The following is a 26,353-nucleotide window of genomic DNA, read 5'->3' as shown; positions in this document are numbered from 1 at the left end:
GACATGTACTTTCTATTCTGCCAAAGCCTTCTAGGTACATTTAGTGCTTGATTTGTGACCACAGGGGGAAAAAATCAGAATTGCTGATTTTGAAATGTGGTACGAGAGAACATTGTTTTTACTGGTACAAATATTGTAAGTACACTTTTAAAATTTGCAGAAAAGTGTTAAAATAACATTTCAAGCAGTCTAAATTTCAAACACACACTTTCAAGAAGGTTATAGTACAGGAACAACTCTTTACAAATAAGCACGGGGTGCATTATTGTATACCTCTTCTAAATCTATCAAAATTCGGTGCATATATGTATTTCTTGTGCTTTCATCTTCATTGTTAACTCTTTTATTGTGAAGACATTACCAATACATGACCTACCTCCATTGCTTCTTCCCGCTGTTTGTTTCTTTGTATATTATCTCTTTCATGATTTCAGGACCCTAATAAACTAGCCACAAATGTGAGGGCCATATATAAAAGTAGCATATTGTAAATATTTTATTACCGTACTTGTATTTGGGCTTTTGAGTGTCACTGAAAATAATAATTACTTGTGTTTCAGGTAGGCAAAGAGCAGGAATATGAGTTGGGGCAGTGGTTCAGAAAAAGATACGGAAACTGGCTGCCAAATATTTATGATCCTGATGATATTTATGTACGTAGTACGGATGTTGACAGGACACTCATGAGTGCTGAAACTGTGCTAGCTGCTTTGTATCCACCAGAAGGCCGACAGAGGTGGCGACAAAACCTTGGGTGGCAGCCAATTCCAGTTCACACAACTCCAGAACGTGAAGATGAGGTAATACAAAAGGAAAATTTATATAACTAACAAATATCAAACTAGGGTACAGCTCATTTTATTTGAGTGCTAGTGAAATGCATGTGCTAGAGTGTAATTTTAATTGTAAAAGTTCAGGTGTAAAGAGTAGATTAGACCAAGTTCTGTTATTTTGTTGCAGATTGCAGTATTAATATAATTTCTGTTCTCAGTGTCTGTAATATAGTTCTGTAGAGCTCATCAGTCTACAGGGAGTGGACAAGAATATGGAAACACCAAAAACATAACACATTACCATGCTTAATATGGAATAGGAAAACCATTGGCAGTCAAAACAGCTTCTAGCCATCTCAGAATGGATAAATACATGCCCTGCGTAGTTTTCAAGTGAATCTTACTCTGTTCTTCTTGCAAAATAGTGAAAAGTTCAGGTAACGATGATGGAGGGGGATAGCGATCACACGGCCTTCTCTCCAAAGCAGACCACAGAGGCTCAGTAGTATTAAAATTGGTGACTGGTGGCCAGGGTAGCTGCAACAATTCATCCTTGTGCTCACAAAATCTGTCCTGGATGATGCAAGCTGTGTGAACAGGGGCCCTATTGTGTTGGAACACAGCATCACCATTGGGGAACAAACATTGTACCATGTGTGGACCTGATCGCCAAAAATGCTTACATAACATAACCTTTGGCAGTAATATGACCTTGAGGAGTAACCATGGTCCCATAGAATGCTATGGTATGTCTGCCCAAATCATCACTGAACCCCCACCATGTTTTACTCTTGGCACATAAGTTCAGCCAGAAGTTGAAAACTGTAGAAAAAGGCTCATCCAACCAAATTAGATTCTTCCTTTGCCCCATAGTCTAGGTTTTACAGCTTCAGCACTACATTTTCCTGTTAAGGGCATTTGAATCACTGATAAGTGGTTTTAGAATTATAACTTGCCCTGCAATTCCCAGCTTATGCAGCTACCTTCTTGTTGTTTTGGTGCTGACAGGGTTTGCAAGTGCGACATTCTGTTGTACAGTGACCTTAACAGCTGTCACCTTATTTTTCATCACAGTCCTCTTCAATGACTTTGTTATGACCACTCAACACATGCGTAGTCTGTATTGTGACTTTTTGGATGATGATTATCTGCTTTCTCTGTATGTGAAAGTGCCACAAAGTCTTGTACATAAAACATAAAACCAAAATTTGCCAGTGTCTGAATTCTCGTACCTCTGTCATAGTGCACTCTCAACTACATAGAAAACTTTTGACTATACCTGCAGCATATTGAGGACATTGCACAGGTGCTGTTCATGGTAAAGTTCAACATTGCAGCCTGCAGGCGTGGCTAATATCTGCATCTATGTTCAAGCATGCATTTCTTGCAGTGTTCCCATATTTGTGTCCAACCCCTGTATTATTTGACAGTATTATGAAAAGGATAGATTGCTGGTCACCATATAGAGATATTGACTTGACACATACAACAGAGAGAGAGCTGTACATTTGAGTGTTTGACCAAAAGGCCTTCTTCTAAAGAAGAGAAAACAAACACAATCACAATATATAGTTGCCTTTTTGTTATGCCTGTCTGCAATTCAGCATCTCCTCAGCACTCTATCCTTTCCACAATATTGTCATTATTCCACACTGGATTCTCCAATATTATTTGCTATTTTGGAATGATTGTAATGTCTAGGTGCAAACAGAAGAGCTGCATAGGGGCAGATACTAACACTAATTTATGAAGGTGTCTGCAGCATTCACATTTATAGTCAGTAGGAATTTTCATTTTGCTAACGCATCTCTAAGTCAGTTTCCACTAATGAGGAAAGTATCTGTTCATACAAAATTAAGTCACGAATTCTCTTCATAACCATACCAAATTTCCAGTGCCTGTGTTGCATAGTTTCAGGACTCTGGACTAACTTGTTTTAAATACAGGGTGGTTCAGTCCCAAATATTTCCAGATCCATTTATAATACTGTAATTCTGTTCTCACACAGAAGGTTAGAAGATCTCTCTCATCAGAGCTGTGTTGACTACAGATTTGCATATTTAAAAAGAATTATGGTAATTCTTGTTTTCATTATAGCTCTCAAAGATACAAATTAAAGCGCATTCTGCTTTCTGAAATTTGATAAGTAGTTTAAGAGAAATTAAAATATTTATTACTTAGGACTTACCTGTTCCGAACATCAAACTGATTAAGAATCTATTTACAAATTTTGAGTAGTTGAAAAAAAATTTAAATTACAACTGATACTAATCCACAGCCTCCACAATTGCTGTGGAGCTAAGATGTGGATAATGAGCGGCAGCTGCCAGAATGCTTTGCTCTCTACTCATTGCAGGTTTTCCCCTTGCCCCCTCCATAGCATTCCAGTCCCCTTACAGTGCTCCCTGTGCCATTTTTATGATGTTGTGGCAGTGCAACACTGTTGTCTCTTTATCTGATGTGATATATTTCTTTATTTGCATATGAAATTTCTTTGCTTGAGGTGGCAATCAGTTTTATGTTTAAAACAGATTAATCCTAAGTTTGAAAGGCAATTTGTCCAAAACTTCTTATCACGCAAATGAGACTGTATGGTTCCAGAGCCTTTTCAAATCTCAAACATCAATGATGTATACAAGCAGACTGAATAATGAATGAAAATTTGTACCAAGGCCAGGATTTGAGGCCTGGATTCAAATCCTGGGCATGGTGCAAAGTTTCATTCATTGCTTCAGTCTGCCTATACAGGGGGTCCCAGATTAGTCTAGTGTGATATGTTTTATTGATACGTGTTAACAGTGACAGTAAAACATGAAAAATAAACAGCAAACCAGCAGCAACTCAGTAGCACTTTGTGCTTGGTGGTAGCAGTCAGTGTAGGACAGGGAAGTGCTGTCACAGCTGGAGTACTGGTTATTCTTAGTTTTACTGTCCCTGTTAACACATATCAATAAAAGGGATATTGCATTAGACTAATCTGGGACCGCCCTATTGAATAGGCCCATAAAATTCCACTTTAAAAATAATTTGGTTTGTACCAGGAAACACACACACTTTTCATTGACACTGGATGTCGCATGAAAGACTTGATGAGTACTACTTGTTTAGGCTGACTCCAACTAGACAATGCAAAACTGACCCCCCAGGGGGTCCACAACTCTTTTGTGGATACGTGCGTAGCGAGCACGGGACCCCGAGCTAATGTGGCCTTCCTTCCTTTCTGGGCTGCATTCCTTCCCTTTCCGCATCCTTCCCCATACCTATCTTCGCCCCTCCTCCCCTCACCTCTGGCTCTTTCCTTCCCTTTCTCCCCATCTGGGAGTATGGTTTGTGCCTACGTCCAGAGACGGACGCTCGTAAATGTACTGCATTCTTCGCCTTCCTTGCTTTTATGTCTTCTTCCTTCCTTTGTCCTTCTCTTTTCCTTACCTCTTCTCTTTACCCTTTTCTCCGCTGCGGCGTTTGAGACGTCTCTTCTTTCCTTTCCCTTTCTCTTTCTTCCTCCCTGTGCGTGTCTGAAGGCCCACCCACGCCTTTTGTGCGTAGCCGGTGACGGGGTAACACGTAATTCCCCACCCCGGGTAGACAGGTAGGACACGTACGTGCCCCCTGGTAACGGCCAGGCCCAGGGAGGGCTGATTACCAGAGCTGATACCTTCCGAAAGTGCCGATTGGTCCCTCCGTCCGTTTGTCGGGAGGTGTGACCTGAGGTGTGAACAATCACCTAAGGCGGGAGTGCCCTCAGAGAGGGCCCCCACAAGGGAGGAGCGCGCCATCGGAGACGCCGGTAATCATGGGGGATTCTTCCGCAATGGTTTCCTCACCTTCCACTATGTCTGCTCACAAACGTAAGTATCCTGAGTCTCAGCCACAGACGATTCTTCCATCGTTGCCACAGTTCCTTGTTGTTTCTCGGTCTGACGAAGGTCACGACTTCTCCACGGTCAACCCTTTCATTATTCAGAAAGGTGTCGACGCAATTGCAGGTCCTGTAAAGTCTTGTTCCAGATTACGGAGTGGCACCCTGTTGTTAGAAACACACAGTGCCCTCCAGGCACAAAAATTGCTGCGTACTTCTCTGCTCCACACCTTCCCTGTCCGGGTGGAACCGCACCATACCTTAAATTCCTCGCGTGGAGTCGTTTATACACGCTCCCTCGATGGATTGTCTGACGAAGAAATTCAGCACTATCTGTCTGACCAGGGCGTAACAGCTGTTCATAGAGTTATGAAACGGGTTGACACGAACATCATTCCAACCCGCACTGTCTTCTTGACATTTGACAACGTTCAACTCCCATCGAAAATCAAAGCAGCCTATGAGATAATTTCCGTTCGCCCTTACGTCCCAAACCCTACGCGTTGCTATCGATGTCAGCGGTTCAATCACACCAGCCAGTCCTGTTCCAATCCGGCCAAATGTGTTAAGTGTGGCAAGGATGCCCATGAGGGTGCTTGTCCACCTCCATCCCCTCGCTGCATCAACTGTATGGGTGACCACCCTGCTTCCTCTGGAGATTGCCCCGTTTTTAAGGACGAAAAGCTCATCCAGGAAATAAGAGTGAAGGAAAAGGTGTCGACCTTTGCTGCTCGAAAATTATTCGCCAGTCGACAGCCCACCGTGCCTCAGACAGGAAAATACAGCACTGTCCTTGCTTCTCCTCGGCCAACAAAGGAGGCGGCCACGCAGACTTGTGACCTCACCTTTAGTACCACGGTCATCAGATCGGCCAGCGCAAAGATCGCCCGTTCAACCTCACCACTTTCGCCTGCCCACTCTGTGGCTCACCCTTCGTCGGGTTCAGCTAAATCTCGAGCCCAAGAGTCAGACGCCAAGTCTTCGAAAAAAGAGCATACTCGTGAAGAGTTTTTACGTACCGCAACTTCACAACCATCGGTTCCTCCTTCATCTAAACATCATACTTCCAAGAAGGCTACAAAGAAACCCAGTTCCTCTCCTCCACCAAGGCGTGTCCCATCTACAGCACCACCTGGCGGAAATCGCTCTTGCCCGTCTTCTGTGTCGCCGAGGCGCACTGCTGGTGGCCGGTCAACCGGCCGATCGCTGGTGGCAGGGGCTGCTCCTGACCAACCTATGGATCAGGATCTTCTGCCTTCGGCTGAATGCCATTCCATGCTGTCGGTCGCAAGCTCTGAGCAGTCGTTGAGTTGACAGCACCCTTGGTCACATTCCTCCATTTTCTGTTCACCCTATGTCCATTATCCACTGGAATATCCGCGGCATTCGAGCCAATCGGGATGAATTGTCGGTCCTCTTACGATCCTACTCGCCGGTCATCTTCTGTCTTCAGGAAACAAAGCTGCGTCCCCATGACCGCTTTGTTCTCCCTCATTTTCAGTCCGTCCGATATGACCTCCCCTCTGTTGAAGGCACTCCAGCCCATGGAGGACTCATTCTTCTCCATGATACTCTACATTGTCACCCAATCCCCTTAAACAGTTCCTTCCAAGCTGTCGCCGTCCGTCTTTCCCTTTCTGGATACACGTTCTCTCTTTGTACTGTATACATTCCATCATCCACACCAATGGCACGAGCTGATCTCCTTCATCTTCTTGGTCAGCTTCCACCCCCCTATTTGCTGGTTGGGGACTTCAATGCCCACCACCCGCTTTGGGGATCTCCACATCCTTGTCCACTTGGCTCTCTATTGCTAGACGTCTTCCACCAAGCGGATCTAGTTTGCCTCAACACTGGGGTCCCCACTTTTTTGTCTGCCTCCACGACAAATTTATCTCATTTGGACCTTGCGGTCGGTACTGTTCCGCTAGCTCGGCGCTTCGAATGGTTCGCCCTTGATGATACACACTCGAGTGACCACTTTCCATGTGTCCTTAGACTGCAGCCTCCACTGCCATATATGCGCTCGCGACGCTGGAAATTTGCCCAAGCCGATTGGACACTTTTTTCGTCTCTAGCGACATTCGATGACCGTCGCTTTCCCAGCGTCGATGATGAGGTCACACATATTACCAACGTTATTCTTACAGCTGCGGAACGTTCAATACCACGCACCTCCGAATTGCCCCGGCGCCCCCCAGCTCCTTGGTGGAACGAGGCATGCCGTGACGCAATACGTGAGCGGCGACGTGCTCTTCGCATTTTCCGTCACCATCCTACTTTGGCCAACTGTATCCGCTATAAGCAGCTCCGTGCGTGATGCCGTCGCGTCATCCGCGATAGCAAGAAGGCAAGCTGGAAATTCTTTATTAGCTCATTTAACACCTTCACTCCCTCCTCGGAAGTTTGGAGTCGGCTTCGACGGTTCTCAGGCGCGCCTAGTTTCTCCCCGGTCTCTGGGCTCACTGTCGCGCATGATACCTTAGTGGACCCCGTCGCAATTTCTAACTCGTTGGGTCAGCACTTTGCTGAGATTTCGAGCTCTTCAAATTACCCGCCAGCGTTTCTCCCGAAGAAACGTGCAGCGGAAGTGCGACCTCTTGCTTTCTCCTCTCAAAATCGCGAAAGCTACAATACTGTTTTCTCCATGCGGGAACTCCAACATGCACTCTCTTCTTCTCGCTCCTCCGCCCCAGGACCGGATGGTATCCACGTCCAAATGTTGCTGCATTTATCAACCCATAGTCTGCGTTACTTCCTTCGCCTTTATAATCGAATTTGGACCGACAGTACCTTTCCCAGCCGGTGGCGGGAAGCTGTTGTCGTTCCCGTTCCGAAACCTGGAAAGGACAAACATCTCCCCTCTAGCTATCGCCCCATTTCTCTCACGAGTAGTGTCTGTAAGGTTTTGGAGCGTATGGTGAATTACCGTATAGCTTGGTGGCTGGAATCCCGCAGTCTTTTAACACCAGCCCAATGCGGATTTCGGAAGCATCGTTCTGCAGTTGACCATCTTGTTGCACTCTCCACTTCTATCATGAACAATTTTCTCCGGAAACGCCAAACGGTAGCAATATTTTTCGATCTGGAGAGAGCATACGATACCTGTTGGAGGACAGGCATCCTCCGCACACTGTTCTCTTGGGGCTTTCGAGGCCGGCTGCCCCTTTTTCTTCGCGAATTTATGGCAGAGCGCACTTTTAGGGTGCGGGTGAACACTACTCTCTCCCGTACTTTCTCCCAAGACAACGGGGTACCCCAGGGATCCGTGCTGAGTGTTGTACTGTTTGCCATCGCCATAAATCCAATTATGGATTGTCTCCTTCCTGATGTCTCGGGCTCGCTCTTTGTGGACGATTTTGCGATCTACTACAGCTCTCAACGGACCAGCCTTCTTGAACGACGTCTTCAAGGATGTCTCGATCGCCTCCACTCGTGGAGCATCGAAACCGGCTTCCGTTTCTCACCCAGTAAGACTGTTTGTGTCAATTTTTGGCGACGTAAGGAGTTTCTTCCGCCCTCCTTACATCTAGGTCCTGTCAACCTTCCGTTTTCAGACGTCGCTAAATTCTTGGGTCTTATGTTTGACAGAAAACTGTGCTGGTCCTCCCACGTTTCCTATCTTTCGGCTCGCTGTCTGCGATCGCTTAACACCCTCCGTGTCCTGAATGGTACCTCCTGGGGAGCGGACCGAGTGGTCCTTCTCCGCCTCTATCGCGCCTTAGTGCGCTCGAAATTGGATTATGGAAGCATAGTCTACTCCTCTGCTCGGCCGTCTATTCTTCGGCGTCTCGACTCTATCCACCACCGTGGATTACGTTTAGTGTCTGGAGCTTTTTACACTAGCCCTGTGGAAAGCCTTTATGCTGAGACTGCTGAACCTCCACTGTCCAATCTGCAAGCAGTCCTCCTGAGTCGTTATGCTAGCCATCTGTCTTCCATGCCTGCTAATCCAGCCCATGACCTTTTTTTCGACGCCTCCTTTGATGTAGGGTATGCAGGCCGCTCCTCCTCCCTACTAACCCCGGGAGTCCGCTTCCATCAACTGCTCCATTCTCTTTCCTTCCGCTTTCCTAAAACCTTCTTGACAACTTGGGGTACAGCACCGCCTTGGCTCCGTCCCCAGATCTGCCTGCTCCGTGACCTTTGTCAATTTCCCAAGGATGGTACCCCTACATTTGTTTATCGTCGGCCATTTGCTGCTCTATGTGCACAAATGACGGACGCCACATTTATTTACTCCGACGGCTCGAAAACATCGTTAGGTGTAGGGAGTGCCTATATTGTTGGCGACACCCCAAATCGCTTTCGGCTTCCCGACCAGTGTTCGGTTTATACTGCGGAGCTTTACGCTGTTCTCCAGGCTGTCCACTACATCCGCCGCCATCAGCGGATACAGTACATTATCTGCTCAGATTCTCTCAGCTCTCTCCTCAGTGTCCAAGCTCTTTACCCTGTGCACCCTCTGGGCCACCGGATTCAGGACTGTCTGCGCTTGCTCCACCTGGGGGGCGTCTCGGTGGCGTTCCTCTGGCTCCCGGGACACGCTGGTATATGTGGGAATGAGGCGGCCGATATACCGGCCAAGGCTGCAGTCTCTCTTCCTCGGCCAGCTATTCAGTCGCTTCCCTTCACCGATCTACGGAGCGGTTTATGTCGCAAAGTTGCTCATTTATGGCATGCGCATTGGTCAACACTTCCCCGTAATAAATTGCGGGAAGTGAAAGCCCTTCCTTGCGCTTGGACCTCTTCCTCCCGAACGCGTCGTCGGGAGGAGGTAATTTTAGCTAGACTCCGGATAGGGCACTGTCTTTTTAGCCATCGACATCTTTTAAGTGGCGATCCTCCCCCACTCTGTGCCCACTGCTTTCAGCTGTGGACGGTAAGACACCTTTTAATTGAATGCCCCTATTTTAATCCGTTACGCTCCTGTCTACAGCTATCGCCTGATCTATCGTCGATTTTAGCAGATGACACGCGCTCAGCCGACCGCGTTCTCCAGTTTATTAGTGACAGTGAAATGACGTCAGTCATTTGAAGCTTTTTTTGGGGACAACCACCCCCTTTCTGTAGTGGATTTTTAAGCATTCCTTCTATTTTTAGTTTCTCCAATTTTATGACTTTGTTCCCATTGCTGCTGGTTTTCAATTTCGGTTTTTTACTGTCTTAAGTCACGGGCTGGGCGCTAATGACCATAGAAGTTTTGCGCCCCCCCCAAAAAAAAAAAAAAAAAAAAAAAAAAAAAAAATGCAAAACTGAAATTGCAAATACATACTGAAACACTAGAGAGAAAGCATCTGATGATTCTTGGGAGAGAGACCCTGTATACTTCTTATCAATTTTTGAAGAGTGAAGCACAGCTTAGTTTGTGTCTTTGAGATACAAGATACTAGCAGCAAAAATTTCTATAGTTTCTTTTGAAAAAGGGAAGTTGATACCAATATCCCCATAACTTAAATGGCTATGACAAGAGACTACACTTTGTTTAATGAGCACTTTGTTACAAGTTATTTGGGTGAAAACTAAGATCTCTTCAATGACTCTAGAAATATTTGAAGTGGAAGCTTAACTGAACCACCATTTAGTCTCACTTCTTATTGGTCAGAGTTGATTGACTTGCATCTTCTAAGTTGAAGTAGTATTACAATTACAATAACTTTGTGTGGGGGTGATGGTGGTTGCAGAGAAATACTGTAGGTAAAATCCTGTACTCTCTCTCTCTCTCTCTCTCTCTCTCTCTCTCTCTCTCTCTCTCAGCATCCCAAGTACACAGTGTGAAGTTTCAGTACATATTGTAAACAAATAGTTCATGTCTGACTTGAATTATCATGTGCTTCACCCATATATAATTCTACATGTGTGAATGTGTTGTATACCAACATTCACCTAAACACATGTATCTAGAGGTTAATCTTTTCCGTTATATCTTAAACACCCATGTATGTAGTAATCACAATGAATATATCCATCTTCAGGTGCTCTGGTTGTTACAGCATTATATAAAAGGAAGCATGAAGGTGCCGTGAACACCAGAGAGTCAAGTGATAGAAGTACCCACAGGACGTGAAATGTCATATATCATGTAAAAGGAAGTTAATTGTGACTGGAAGTGGAATTTATACACACATTCATCTGAATCTAATAGCGAAAAAGTTTGTGAGCTTTCTTTCACATATAGCAATCAGACAAATAATATTGTGAAAAGCTTAACAAGCTCTATTTGATTTATGAACATGTCTGCTACTCACCTCCTCAGCTGCATGGTAAAGAGTTAACTTTGTTCATTCCATAGTTTGTATATATGCTTCTGCACACACAAAATTGTTTCTGAGAAGATAGAATCGTGCATCATCTTCATCTGCCTATCCCACTACAACCCCCCCCCCCCCCCCCCCCCCCCACACACACACACAAAACACTGATTTTATTTTTGTGTTAACTTCTATGAAACACTTGGTGATCTGTTACAATACCTTTATTTTTAATAATTCTGTTGTTTATCACTGATTGCAGTTACTTGCCGGAAAAAAGACCTGCCTGCGCTATCAAGATGAGTGGCAGAAGGTGATGAACTCTGAACACATGAAGAAATATAATGAAAAGTATAAAGAGCTATACAGCTATCTGACGAATCATTCTGGGAGGGAGGTGAAGAATGTGGATGATGTTTTATACCTTTATGACACACTACATGTAGAGGTAAGTTGGATAGGTTGGTTGTAGAAGTGGCAGTAGTAGTAGTAGTAGTAGTAGTAGTAGTAGTAGTAGTAGCAGCAGCAGCAGCAGCAGCAGGAGTAGTAGCAGCAGTAGCAGCAAAAGTAGATTAAGCCCCAATTCAGAAAGTGGGAAGCTGCTGGAATGTGCATTCTCGATCATTACATTACTTATGTAATCACATGCTGCTGGAAATTATGCAGCACCTGCAGTTACTATTATTATTATTATTATTATTATTATTATTATTATTATTATTATTATTATTAATTTATGTATTTGTTTTTGCAATAAAGCAGCTTGTCACAGTTACCCCTACTCTCTCGCTGTTCTTATCTGGTTGTCTCTTGACAGCCCAGGCCATGGATCAGAATCAAAGGATTTAGAATTGACTATCCCCATGAACCATGGACCTTCCCGTTGGTGGGGAGGTTTGCGTGCCTCAGCGATACAGATTCCATACTGTAGGTGCAACTACAATGGAGGGGTATCTGTTGAGAGGCCAGACAAACATGTGGTTCCTGAAGAGGGGCAGCAGCCTTTTCAGTAGTTGCAGGGGCAACAGTCTGGATGATTGACTGATCTGGCCTTGGAACACTAACCAAAATGGCCTTGCTGTTCTGGTACTGCGGACTGCTGAAAGCAAGGGGAAACTACAGCCGTAATTTTTCCCGAGGGCATGCAGCTTTACTGTATGATTAAATGATGATGGCGTCCTCTTGGGTAAAATATTCCGGAGGTAAAATAGTCCCCCATTCGGATTTCTGGGAGGGGACTACTCAAGAGGACATCGTTATCAGGAGAAAGAATACTGGCGTTCTACGGATCAGAGCATGGAATGTCAGATCCCTTAATCGGCCAGGTAGGTTAGAAAATTTAAAAAGGGAAATGGATAGGTTAAAATTAGATATAGTGAGAATTAGTGAAGTTCAGTGGCAGGAGGAACAAGACTTGTGGTCAGGTGAATACAGGGTTATAAATACAACATCAAATAGGGGTAATGCAGGAGTAGGTTTAGTAATGAATAAAAAAATAGGAGTACGGGTAAGCTACTACAAACAGCATAGTGAACGCATTATTGTGGCCAAGATAGACACGAAGCCCACGTCTACTACAGTAGTACAAGTTTATATGCCAACTAGCTCTGCAGATGATGAAGAAATTGATGAAATGTATGATGAGATAAAAGAAATTATTCAGGTAGTGAAGGGAGACGAAAATTTAATAGTCATGGGTGACTGGAATTCAAGAGTAGGAAAAGGGAGAGAAGGAAACGTAGTAGGTGAATATGGATTGGGGCTAAGAAATGAAAGAGGAAGCCGCCTGGTAGAATTTTGCGCAGAGCATAACTTAATCATAGCTAACGCTTGGTTCAAGAATCATAAAAGAAGGTTGTATACATGGAAGAATCCCAGAGATACTAAAAGGTATCAGATAGATTATATAATGGTAAGACAGAGCTTTAGGAACCAGGTTTTAAATTGTAAAACATTTCCAGGGGCAGATGTGGACTCTGACCACAATCATATTGGATATGAACTGTAGATTAAAACTGAAGAAACTGCAAAAAGGTGGGAATTTAAGGAGATGGGACCTGGATAAACTGACTAAACCAGAGGTTGTACAGAGTTTCAGGGACAGCATAAGGGAACAGTTAACAGGAATGGGGGAAAGAAATACAGTAGAAGAAGAATGGGTAGCCTTGAGGGATGAAGTAGTGAAGGCAGCAGAGGAATAAGTAGGTAGAAAGACGAGGGCTAGTAGAAATCCCTGGGTAACAGAAGATATATTGAATTTAATTGATGAAAGGAGAAAATACAAAAATGCAGTAAATGAAGCAGGCAAAAAGGAATACAAACGTCTCAAAAATAAGATCGACAGGAAGTGCAAAATGGCTAAGCAGGGATGGCTAGAGGACAAATGTAAGGACGTAGAGGCTTATCTCACTAGGGGTAAGATAGATACTACCTACAGGAAAATTAAAGAGACCGTTGGAGAAAGGAGAACCACTTGCATGAATATCAAGAGCCTTGATGGAAACCCAGTTCTAAGCAAAGAAGGGAAAGCAGAAAGGTGGAAGGAGTATATAGAGGGTCTATACAAGGGTGATGTACTTCAGGACAGTATTATGGAAATTGAAGAGGATGTAGATGAAGATGAAATGGGAGATATGATACAGCGTGAAGAATTTGACAGAGCACTGAAAGACCTGAGTCGAAACAAGGCCCCCGGAGTAGACAACATTCCATTAGAACTACTGACAGCCTTGGGAGAGCCAGTCCTGACAAAACTCTACCATCTGGTGAGCAAGATGTATGAGACAGGCGAAATACCCTCAGACTTCAAGAAGAATATAATAATCCCAATCCCAAAGAAAGCAGGTGTTGACAGATGTGAAAATTACCTAACTATCAGTTTATAAGTCACAGCTGCAGAATACTAATGCGAATTCTTTATAGACGAACGGAAAAACTGATAGAAGCCGACCTTTAGGAAGATCAGTTTGGGTTCCATAGAAATGTTGGAACACGTGAGGCAATACTGACCCTACGACTTATCTTAGAAGAAAGATTAAGGAAAGGCAAACCTACGCTTCTAGCATTTGTATACTGAGAGAAATCTTTTGACAATGTTGAATGGAATACTCTTTTTCAAATTCTGAAGGTGGCAGGGGTAAAATACAGGGAGCGAAAGGCTATTTACAATTTGTACAGAAACCAGATGGCAGTTATAAGAGTCGAGGGACATGAAAGGGAAACAATGGTTGGGAAGGGTGTGAGACAGGGTTGTAGCCTCTCCCCAATGTTATTCAATCTGTATATTGAGCAAGCAATAAAGGAAACAAAAGAAAAGTTCGGAGTAGGTATTAAAATCCATGGAGAGGAAATAAAAACTTTGAGGTTCGCCGATGACATTGTAATTCCGTCAGACATCAAAGGACTTGGAAGAGCAGTTGAACGGAATGGGCAGTGTCTTGAAAGGAGGGTATAAGATGAACATCAACAAAAGCAAAACAAGGATAATGGAATATAGTTGAATTAAGTCAGGTGATGTTGAGGGAATTAGATTAGGAAATGAGACACATAAAGTAGTAAAGGAGATTTGCTATTTGGGGAGCAAAATAACTGATGATGGTCGAAGTAGAGAGGATATAAAATGTAGAATGGCAATGTCAAGGAAAGCGTTTCTGAAGAAGAAAAGTTTGTCAACATCGAGTATAGATTTAAATGTCCGGAAGTCATTTCTGAAAGTATTTGTATGGAGTGTAGCTATGTATGGGAGTGAAACATGGACGATAAATAGTTTGGACAAGAATAGAATAGAAGCTTTCGAAATGTGGTGCTACAGAAGAGTGCTGAAGATGGGTAGATCACATAACTGATGAGGATGAATTGAATAGAATTGGGGAGAAGAGGAGCTTGTGGCACAACTTGACTAGAAGAAGGGATCGGTTGGTAGGACATGTTCAGAGACATTGAGGGATTACCAATTTAGTATTGGAGGGCAGCATGGAGGGTAAAAATCGTTGAGGGAGACCAAGAGATGAATACACTAAGCAGATTCAGAAGGATGTAGGCTGCAGTAGATACTGGGAGATGAAGAAGCTTGTATAGGATAGAGTAGCATGGAGAGCTGCATCAAACCAGTCTCAGGACTGAAGACCACAACAACAACATAGTAATGGTTGCACATTTAGCTTATGTGTTGTAATTTTTTGTTTGACTGTATAGTTGTAGCTGAACTAAGTTTAATTTAAAAGATTTTTTTAAGGAGAATGCTGTTAGTAATGCTTTTTTTGATAGATTTACAGTATATATTTTCTTGTGGTTACCGATGATAAATGACTAATGATAAATAATTAATCATTTAATAATGAGAAAAGTAATTTTTACCAGACTGCTACTTTAGAAATACAAATTAAAACTATGTCGGGGAATAACTCCATCACAACTACAATTGATTTATTTTCTCATAACAAGTTTCTAGCCTAAAGAATCTTTATCAAATGCTCATCAAACACAACATTAATACCCATCAAGACTCCACAAAATATGGCAATAAAGACCAAAATTGCATTTGAACCAACATAAACAGGTCCAATAATTACTCCCAACTGTGCGATTGGAGGGGGGGGGGGGGGGGTGCAGATGTTGTTGTGGGTGCAGGTTCATACTCTCTCGCTCTTTTACATTTGGTCCTCTCCCTTCTGATTTGGAGTGTTATTACAGGATAAATTTTCTGAACTGAATTTATAAGGGGAGGGGAATGATGAAGGAGGAGGAGGGGGAAATGAAAATTAACAGTTTTGTAAAAGGTGATCTACACCCACAAGTTAAGTACAATACAAGCCATTTCAGAGATCAGTTTATTACCAACAGAGGCCACCAGACTGGCACTGTAAGCAGTATGATAAAACTGGCATTACGCACTTCACTGCCAACACCAACACTGTCCAAGGTTGACGTTGGGTCAACTAATATGCCAGAGTGAGGTGTGACCCTAACAAAGCCTGGGGATCAGTGCTACCTGAGTAGTGGTGGTCAATGGCAGTGTTGCACCAGCTAATCTTGCTCCTGTCTTTCAAATGACCTGTGTCCTTAAACTTGACCTATGTAACTGATTGTGGACAATCTCTTTTTGGTATTCACCTAGTGAGAACATTGTACCTGTTAACTGAAAGTACAACATAATTTACCTTAATTGTAGAACAACTAACTGTTTCAGCTAGTACAAAATACTTAAATTTTTAATTCAGAAATGATGGCTGAAAAATAAAAAACAAATAAGTACAGTTCCTGGTTAAATTAACGATTTCTGTTGGTGAAGAATACTTTCCTGGTTCCTGAGCTCAGAATTACTCTTTTGCACATTGTTTGTTACATCACATACATACTAGTAAATATCTTTCCTCTGAATGACATGTGTGCAGTGATTTTTCCATAGATGCATTGTTTTGTAAAAATTGCTACATAAATATGTTACGTATTCACAGTACATTGTGTTTGTATATATTCATGTATAACATAGATTGCTGTTTAAATAAACATTTGTTTGTCTCAATGAATCTTCTTTTTTTTAACTTCATAAAAAATTATTTTTCAGACTCTAAAAAATCTGAGCATACCTGAATGGACAAAAGCAGTATTTCCAACAAAGATGGCCCCTCCAGCAAAATTTGCATTCAAACTACCAACTCTTACAAAGGAAATGAAACGTCTTAAGGGTGGTATGTCTCTGAATTTCATAACAACATTCCAAGTAAAAAAAAAAAAAAACTCAGACCTCAGACCTTTATTCATGTTTAAGTCATACGTAAATTTTTTCAGGGCCTTTTGTGAAGGAAGTTATTACACACATGCTTCTTAAAGTGAACAGTTCACTTGTTCCAGACAGAAAAATATTCATGTACTCTGCACATGATGACACACTGTCTGCCATTTTAAATACTCTTCACATTTATAATGATATGATGCCACCATACTCTTCTGCTGTTGTTTTGGAACTGCGGGTTAATGCACAGCAAGAATATGAAGTTGCGGTAAGTCCAAACGTGTGGTTACAAACTTTCTCCATGCTTCCTGCTCCATAATATGAAATGTATGTATTGTAATTAGAATTTTTGGTTTCTTTGCCTGTCTTGTTGTTGCTGTTGATAATAATGATAATAATAATGATAATAATAATAATAATAATAGAATCATCATTACTAAAATCATAGCCGGCCGCAGTGGCCGTGCGGTTCTAGGCACTTCAGTCCAGAGCCGCGTGACTGCTACAGTCGCAGGTTCGAATCCTGCCTCGGCATGGATGTGTGTGGTGTCCTTAGATTAGTTAGGTTTAAGTAGTTCTAAGTTCTAGGGGACTGATGACCTCAGATGTTGAGTCCCATAGTGCTCAGAGCCATTTGAACTAAAATCATAATAGTATGATACAACACTTTGTTTTCACTTTTTAACATCTTTTTGTTTGTTTTGTTTTGATTATTTAATGAACTAGGAATTTCTTAACTAGTTTGCAACACACTTTCCATAGTTATCAGGAACATTATAACATATACAAATACAATAAATAAAGTAATGAATGAGAAGTATTATTATTTTTTTATCATGAAACTAACACTTTCATATAAATCAGACTTATATTAAGAAATCATAAAAGAACATAGTTGACCACAAATAAGAAAACAGAAAATCAAAGTCAGAAATTACAATTGAGTTTTTCCTTCCTACTCACTTTCACTTTCAATTTCACAACCTTTGCGTATGATCATTTTTGCAGAATGAGTGGAACAGACATACTGGGAACACCTGCAACAAACTGTAGATGCTTTTGTTGTCTTGTCTTTTCCCGTTTTAGAGTTTTTACTCTTTAAACAGATGTGACATCTTCCTCTGGAATAAAATTTAACAGATTGAACAGTTGCAGTAATGCTGAGTTTTCCCTAGAACACTTTCCATTGCAGGGATGATAGGCTTTTGTAAACCCATGATATTCTTTGCTCTCTCTTCCACAGCTGGCCTAACGAGCTATTGACCTAATTCTAGCAAATACAGCGTTCTTACTTTATGCTTCTTCTTATTCCAGTTTGGGTTGTTTATCATGAAAATTGTCCCAGCATTGAGACAGGAATATCTGTCAAGTTGAAAAAGAGAGGTAATGGCCACCTTCTCATCCCTCGTTTTACTGAATGATGTCACATCATTTGATGAGTGCTGTCTATGCCCCCTTCGCTTTCAGTGTAGTAGAGATTGATGTTTGTCTTTTTTTTCCTCTGTCGACTCATCCACCTTGTTATCATTGTGTTGTATGGAAAGAAGTAGGAGATTCGTAGTAGGCTTCAGTTTGGAGATGTATGAAAGCAAAGTAACTGGTGCATTGCCTGTTTTTGGATCTGTGAATAAGAACTTAGAGGAAAATAGCTTTCGACCCTGCATCTTCTTTAGCCATTTTGGTATATGTTTTCTGTTACTCTTCAATATTCCCACCAAAGTTAACTTGTCATTATTGTAAAGCTCCTCAGGTAGGTCTATGGACATATAATTACAATCTGTTGTTATATTTCTTCCACTTCCTGCCAGCGGATTCACTAAGCGTCTAACAACTGCCTTTGCACTCCGTTCCTCGGCAGATCGTTCATCCTTCCCTGCGTAGACCTCAATTTTTAGAACATACTGGGTGTGTGCATCTGATAACATCCTAATCAGTCTGCAATACTTCCCAGGCTTGTCTTTCATAAAGACCTTAAATGGAAATCTTCCTTGAAATAGGGAGAGCATTTCATCGATCGTTAGATCTGCACTGGGTATGTAGTATTTCTCAAACATTTCGTCAATAACTTCACGAAGGGGGCAAAACTTATCCTGCTTTCGTGTTTCGGTTCTTGTTTCTTTATCATCGGATTTAATCAGGAACATAAGTTCTCCACATTGAATACAGCTCGTTGTAGCTATGTAGATATATTTTCCCAGTACTTTCCCCCATAAGTCCTCAAGAGGCAGCCTAGTGTCATTATTTGTGCCCATGAGTGTAAAAATACCAATGAAGGTGTACATTTCTTCTATGGTTGTAAGTTTTAAGTTCTTATTATGAGCTTTTTGGTTTGTATAGTCCATGATAATCTTCATTATTTCGGGAGTTATAAACTTTTTGAAAGATTCTGACACACGAGAGGTCAAGCCTTCATGAGTCAAACCTTCACAAAAATTTCACTATATTTTGTAGTGACCTGTGCACTTGCCTTGGAGGTGCAGAAATATATTCCCTACCGCTTTTTGCTGTAACAATGATGCTGGAAGCTGCTGCATGCTGTTCATTAGGGGATGAACTCCGTGAACTTGACTCCTTTTCAATTGTTGTGTCACAACTGTATCATCATCTTCTGGATCACTTTCATCACCTTCATGTGCTTCATTTATTATAGCTGACACCTCTTCATCTGTAAGAAACTTGATACTGACGAGACATTTTATTATAACTGCGAGAAATGTACAACTGCTCGAACAACAAAGGAGATTTATTTCAAAACAACAATGGCAACACAATACAACAGTACCAACAGTCAGAAACTGCATTTCTTTTTGCCATATTGAGAAATATTTTAATGAGAAAAGTTATCACACTGATGTCTGTGGGGGGGGGGGGGGGGGGGGGGGCAAAAACTGCCCACACTTAAATATAATAGGCAGATTTAAATAATTCACAAAAATTGTAAAACCATGACAACACATGCTCACGTACTCTAGATATTTTTCTACAACTACCTAAATTCTTGCTTTTTGCCTGCCCCCCCCCCCCCCCCCCATAGTGGTTCTAGGGTTAAAATAGCCAAATAGTACAATTTTATAGTTTGGCTACCAAGACAATGTCATTTATATGAACTGCATCACTGAATGTTAAAATTGAAGTAACTATGCTAATCAGATGATATTACAAGTGAACCATTTGCAGTAGTTTGGCTAGGATGTCACATGTGAGCTGAATAAAGAAAAAAATAAATAAAGAAAAAACTGAATGTTTTCAATTATTAATATGGAATTGTACAATGGGCATTAAGAAGCAAAGTTAAGAAAGAAATTAACAAAAGTGTTTTAAAGAAGTGCCATTTGCTACATGACAGTGAGAACTAAGTTTTAAGGTAAACTGCTGAAAGAAGCATAGTAGCAAGTGAATTTAACGGGTAGGAAATGGCAAATGCAAGAATAACTAGAACCATCAATAAGGCTAAGTTAGGTTGAATATGTACCCAAATGAAAATTACTCTGGGAAATATCTTAGAATAAGTGACGAGACTAGTTGTGAAGAGAGAGGCCCATGTCATATGATGTAGATAGATGATTGTTGTGATTGAGACATAATTTGGCTTGTAGTCTAATAACTTTTTTTTTTGTGGTCTATGTGAAAGTGTTCTTTACGTATAGTAGTTGTTTACTTTCTTCTCCTCTTTTTATAATTTGTTAACATTTACAGCATGTTCAGTGTTGCTGTGGGCATGAAGTTGTATTTTTCAATTTTATGGTTTTCTAAATATTAGTAACAAAACCGAATTGTATTGTCCATGTTCACATTTCCTGATAACCTTTTCAACCTTTCCCTCCCCCATAAAGTGAATTAGTGATACATCATGGAAATTATTGTAGATATTATCTGCCATTTCCATGCTACAGTTTACTGAGAGGTGGACACACTGTGATAAAGGAGTAACTACATGATTTTCATGCTGACAATTTTTAGTTTACATGAAACAGTTGTGTGTGTTCATATATATCATTATTTTGGCATTTGATTGGTTTTTCACTTTGTGCCCTCCAGAGGGCTCACCACTCTTTGGTAAGTTAGTGCTTGGCTACCATGGAGCCCCAGCCTTTGCAGCACCTTTTTCCCTTCCGTGCTGGATGTCTATCTTCCTGCTATTCTTCTTTTTCCCCCTCCCTTGGGGAACATGTCTGGGATATTTTTGGGAATGTGGTGTGAATTTTCAGTAGTCCGACATCGGCACAGTCACCACACTGCTCCCCGCCCCCCCCCCCCCCATCTCCTATCCTTTCTACACTTTATTTTCTTCCTTCCTTCCTTCCTTTCTTTCTTTCTTCTTTCTTTCTTCATTTCTTCATCTCCTGTCCTTCCTCCACTTTGGTGTTTGAGGTTCTTCTTTGTTTCTTCCTTCTCCCTGTGTGCTCCTGAAGGCCAGCCCATGCATCTGCCACATAACAGTTCACTGGGTAATGAGAAATTCCCAGTCCTGGGTTGACAGGTAGGGTTTGTATGTACCCCTTGGTACGCGCCAGGCCCAGGGAGGGGTGATTGCCTGAGCTGTCACCTTCTCAAGTTGCCAATGGGTCCATCTGTCAGGAGTTCAGGAGGTGTGACCTGTAGTGTAAACAATGACTAAGGCGGGTGAGCTCCCCTCTGAGCGGGGCCCCCAGTTGGAAGGAGTGCACCATCGTAGACGCTGGCAATCATTGTGGATTTTTTTCACAGTGAGCCAATCACCACCTCTGTCTATGACTACTAAACGTAAACAGAATGAGGCTAAAGATTCCAAGACTCCCCCAGCTGCATCTTGGTTCCTCATGGTATTATGTACTAAAGGAGGTCAGTCCGTTGCTACAGTTAATCCGTTTATAATTCAGAAAGGTGTTGATGCCATTGCCAGCCCTGTGAAATCCTGCTCTCATTTAAGTAATGACACTTTGCTTTTGGAGACAAATTGTGATTCTCAAGCAAAACTGCTTGCAGCTTCACTCCTCCACAGCTGTCCTGTTCGTGTTCAGGCCCATTGAATGCTGAATTCTTCGCACTTACACTATGCTGCTCGATGGTCTAACCAAGGGAGGAATCCAACCTTACCTCTCTGATCATGGTGTCACTGAAATCCATTGGGTAATGAAATAGATTGATGCAACCTTAGTGCCTACACGCACTCTTTGTCTCACATTTGATACGATAGTGCTTCCATCAAAGCATCCTATGAAATCATCACAGTCCAACTGTACATTCCAAACCCGATGTGCTGCTACCAGTGTCATCGATACAACCACACACAAATGTCCTGTCAAAACGCAGGCAGATGTGTTACTTGTGGTAGGGATGCTCACGAAGTCGATTGTCCACCTCTTTCTCCCTGCTGTACCAATTACAGTGGCGACCTTGGAGCCTCATTCTGAGAATGTCCCGTGTATCTTAATGAGTGGGCCGTCCAGGAGATCCGGGTGAAGGAAACAGTACATCATCCTGTCACTCACAAGTTGTTGACTACTCAAAAGCCCAGTGTTTTACCATCTGGCACTTCAGTACCGTTCTTGCTACAACTCACTCCACAAAGGAGATAACCACGCAGACTTGTAACTTCAAATTCAGTGCCACAGTTGTAAAATTGCCAAGTGTCGTGGTAGCATCCCTGTCTCCTTTTCCTCCAGCTGTGCAACAAGCCACCACAATTTTGCCTCTGGTGGCAAAGTCACCTGCTGCACAACCAGCAGGCCGGAAAGAACAGAAGGAATAGTCCCACAAAGACTTCGTACATACCTCCAGCCAACAAATATCTGAATCTTCCTCTGCCAAACAGAAAAGCTCTAGCAAAACAAACAAAGGCAAATGATCTCCTTTGCTGACTCGGCAGTCCTCTTCAGCAGTGTTGCTGCGTGGTACCCTCACCTGGCTGATCTGTTTTGCTGGCATGCACAGCCAACCGTTTTTCTGCCGTGAAATCCATAGGCTGGCCTAGTGAGGATGCTGATGCCTCAGTAGATATCATGGAACAGTCACCTCCAGCCTCTGCATCCTGTAACTTTGAAGGCTGGCACTCGGCAGCTGCCGAGGTGACAACCCTTCATTTTTTCCCTCCTCCCATTCCCCCCTTGTGACTCTCCTCCAATGGAACATTCATGGCACTAGATCCAACAAGAAGGAATTATGGCTGCTCTTGGAATCAGTGTCCACTTGTTTTCTGCCCTCAGGTAACAAAATTGTGTCTTCACAACTGCTTTGACTTCTCGCATCCCTTTCCAGTTCACTTTGACCTTCCCCCTGAGGACAGTATTCTATCTTGTGGGGGAGTCATGCTGCTCATCCGGGATGATGTTCATAGACAGACCATCTCATTGAACACTCAACTGCAAGCTCTTGCAGTCCACATTTTTCTCCCTCACTTCACCTTTTCTCTTTGTAACGTCTACATCCCTCAGTCATTTGGTGTCACCAGGGAAGACTTCCTCCAGCTTATTGGTCATCTCCCTTGCCCTTTTTTGCTGCTTGGTGACTTTAATGTACACCATCACTTCTGGGGCTCTTCCAGAAACTGTCAAGAGTGGTGCCCTCTTGGCTGACCTTCTCAATCAACTCAGAATCGTTTGCCTTAACACTGGAGCATCCATGTTTCTTTCAGATTCCATGCACACCTGTTCCCATTTGCTCCCCTCATCCTGCACTGCCCAGCTTGCCTGTCGTCTCAAGCGTTGTCTCTGACATGTACTCAACCGACCATTTCCCATGTGCTATCTGTTTGCTGACTCCTACCCCACCTATGTGTAAACCCAGCTGGCAGTTTTCTAAAGCTGACTGGTGGCTTTACTCCTCCCTGGTGATCTTCACCGAACAACATTTCCCCAGTTGTGATGACCAGGTAGAATACCTTACTAACATTATCCTTAGCATCACCGAACATTCCATTCCTCGCACAGTGTCTTTACCATGCCGTGCCCCAGTCCCTTGGTGCACTGAGGCATGCTGCGACACAGTTCGCACTGGGATATGTGCTCTCTGTGTTTCTCATAGTCATCCTGTGGTGGTGAACTGTATTTGTTATAAACAGTTGCATGCGTATTGTCGTCGCATTCTTTGGGACCATTGTGTGGGCCAACCTCTGGCGGTTCTCTGGGACCAAGGTCAATTCCCCAATTTCCGGCCTGAGCATAGCGGATGATGTCATTGTGGACCCCATTGCTATCTTCAACATCTTAGGCCGCTATTTTGCCAAGATTTTGAGCTCTACCCACTATTACCCTACCTTTCTCCATCAGGAACGAGTGGAGAAGGCTTACCCTTCTCCTCTGAGAATCGTGAATGCTACAATGGTGTCTTTACTATGAGGGAGCTAGATCTTGCTCTCACTTCAACCCAATCTTCCACTCCAGGGCTGGACAACGTTAACATTCAGATGTTGCTGCACCTTTCTATTGCTGGCACACACTTTCTTCCTTCATGCATAAAGTCTCGTTCGTCCTTCATACATACAGTCGCATCTGGGCCTATGATATGTTTCTCAGATCCTGGTGCGAAGCCACTGTCATGCCCATACCTAAGTCCAGTTAGGACAAACACCTTCCTTCTAGCTACCACCCCACTTCTCTCACCAGCTGTATTTGCAAGGTGATGGAATGTATGATCGATGCCTGGCTGGTATGGTGGCTCAAGACTCGCAATTCACTAACTGCACAGTGTAGAATCCGAGCACACTGTTCTGCAGTTGACCATCTCGCCACGTTATCAGCCCATGTCATGAAAAGTTTTCTGCAGAAATACCTGACTGTGACTGAAAGCCTAGGACACCCGCTGGAGGACTGGTATCCTCCACACTCTATAAACATGGGGCTTCCGAGGCTCCCTGCCCCATTTCTTCAAGGAATTTTTAAAAGACAGACTGTTTGAGGCCTGTATGGTTTATGCCTTGTTGGACACCTTTATCCAGGAAAACAGGGTGCCTCAGGGCTCCATCCCGAGCGTCATCCACTTTTCAGTAGCCATTAACCCTATTATGGCCTGTCTCCAACTGGACATCTCTGGCTTCCATGTTGTCGATGATTTTCACATCCATTGCAGTTCTCCATGAACTTGTCTATTTGAGTGGCATCTTCAGTGATGCCTCAATCATTTTTACTCATGGAGCATCAACAACGGCTTTTGATTTTCCACTAACAAAACCATTGGTATGATTTTCTGGCGGTGCAATGTGTTTCTTCCATCCTCTTTATATCTTGGGCCTGTTGCTCTTCCGTTCACTGAAACTACAAAATTCCAGGGCTCATTCGTGATGATAAACTTTCTTGGTCCTGCCCTGTGTCTTACTTGGCCGCCCGCTGCACCTGGTCCTATGTGTCCTAAGTGGTACTTCCTGGGGAGAGGATTGGACCACTTTTCTCCAGTTTGTCCATTCAAAACTAGACTATCTGTGTTTCATTTATACATCTGCATGTCAGTCCATCTTATTCTGTCTAAATACAGCCCACCATCATGGAATCCGTTTGGCCACTGTTGCATTTTATGTTAGGCCGGTTGAGAGTCTCTGTGCAGAAGCTGCAGAACTACAGCTGTCATACTGGCTAGTCAGCAGATACGCATGCTGTTTGTCCTCCATTCCCATCCACCCATCCTATGCCGCCTCCTTTGATGCTGCTCTTGACTGCCAGTGTGGGGCCCGTCCCTCTTCTGTTACCTCGACTATTGTTTCGGCAGCCTAACTTCACACTACCTGTCACTTCCTCGAAGGGTGTGAACCTTTCACCAACTTGGTTTCGTGCGGTAGCCCGTGTTTACCTTGGATGTAATTTGCTTCCTAAGGAAACTATTCCAGATTCGATCTATCACTGTAAGTTTCTCGACTTTCACACAGAACTCTGTGATAGTGCCTTTGTGTACACTTGTGGCTTTCAGACTGACCGTGGTGTCAGGTGTGCCTTCATCATTGGCACTGACAATTTTCAGTATCAGCTTCCAGAACACTGCTCAGTATTTACAGCAGAGCTCTTCACCCTGTGTCAGGCCACGCAGTACATCTGGCGACACAGGCTTTTCAATTGTGTCGTCTGCTCTGACTCTCTGTGCCCTTCAGAGACTCTGTGTGCTGTACACAGTCAATCCCTTAGTGCAACGAGTCCAGGAAAGCTTCAACTTGCATACTCTTTTGAGGGAGCCACTATTATGTTTGTGTGAGTTCTTTGTCACATTGGTCTGATGGGAAACTGGGCTGCTGCCAAGGCTGCAGTCCTCTTATCTCAGTCCGCTAGTTCTTCCATTCCTTCCAATGATCTCCACATTGCCACCTGCAGCAGTGATGTCACTGTGACATCACCACCGATCTTCCCTTCGTGGGCACTAGCTCCGGGGAATTAAACCTCTCCTAGCGGCTTGGCCGACCTCCTCTTGGCCCTATCACTGAAAGATCATTTTAGCTAGGTTGTATATCGGGCAGTGTCATTTCAGCCATTGTCATTTGTCGAGTGGTGATCCCTCACCACTTTGTGCTCATTGCATTAATCTTTTACAGTTCACCAATTCCTGACCAAATGACCATTTTTTAACCACTGGTTTTCTAATGCATGTTTGCCATCTGAGTTATTGGCCATTTTAGTGAATGGTGCATGAGCTGTAACCTGCATTTTACATTTTACCCATCCTAGTAATATGGTGCAGGACATTTAATCTTTAGTTTGGAACCTCTGTTGTCTGTATTTTAAGGATCTTTCTCCAAGAGGAAGTCCTTGTTCTTAACTGTCTTTCCTTCCATTGATTG

The 26,353-nt window shown here is 43.0% G+C and overlaps 1 protein-coding gene across 1 annotated transcript in view; it reads left to right on the top strand.

Annotated features, from left to right (window-relative positions):
• The window catches only part of LOC126183748 (prostatic acid phosphatase-like), a 70,402-nt gene that overhangs the window by 8,384 nt on the left and 35,665 nt on the right, over positions 1 to 26,353 (top strand). The window contains exons 3-6 of the mRNA XM_049925964.1: positions 561 to 800; positions 11,146 to 11,331; positions 16,450 to 16,573; positions 16,674 to 16,885. Of these exons, the coding sequence (XP_049781921.1) occupies positions 561 to 800; positions 11,146 to 11,331; positions 16,450 to 16,573; positions 16,674 to 16,885 (762 nt within the window). The remainder of the gene's footprint in view (positions 1 to 560; positions 801 to 11,145; positions 11,332 to 16,449; positions 16,574 to 16,673; positions 16,886 to 26,353) is intronic.

This window comes from Schistocerca cancellata, chromosome 4 (assembly GCF_023864275.1).
Source record: "Schistocerca cancellata isolate TAMUIC-IGC-003103 chromosome 4, iqSchCanc2.1, whole genome shotgun sequence".
In the NCBI taxonomy this organism is placed as follows: domain Eukaryota; kingdom Metazoa; phylum Arthropoda; class Insecta; order Orthoptera; family Acrididae; genus Schistocerca; species Schistocerca cancellata.
This window is presented reverse-complemented; position numbering and strand designations above follow the sequence as displayed.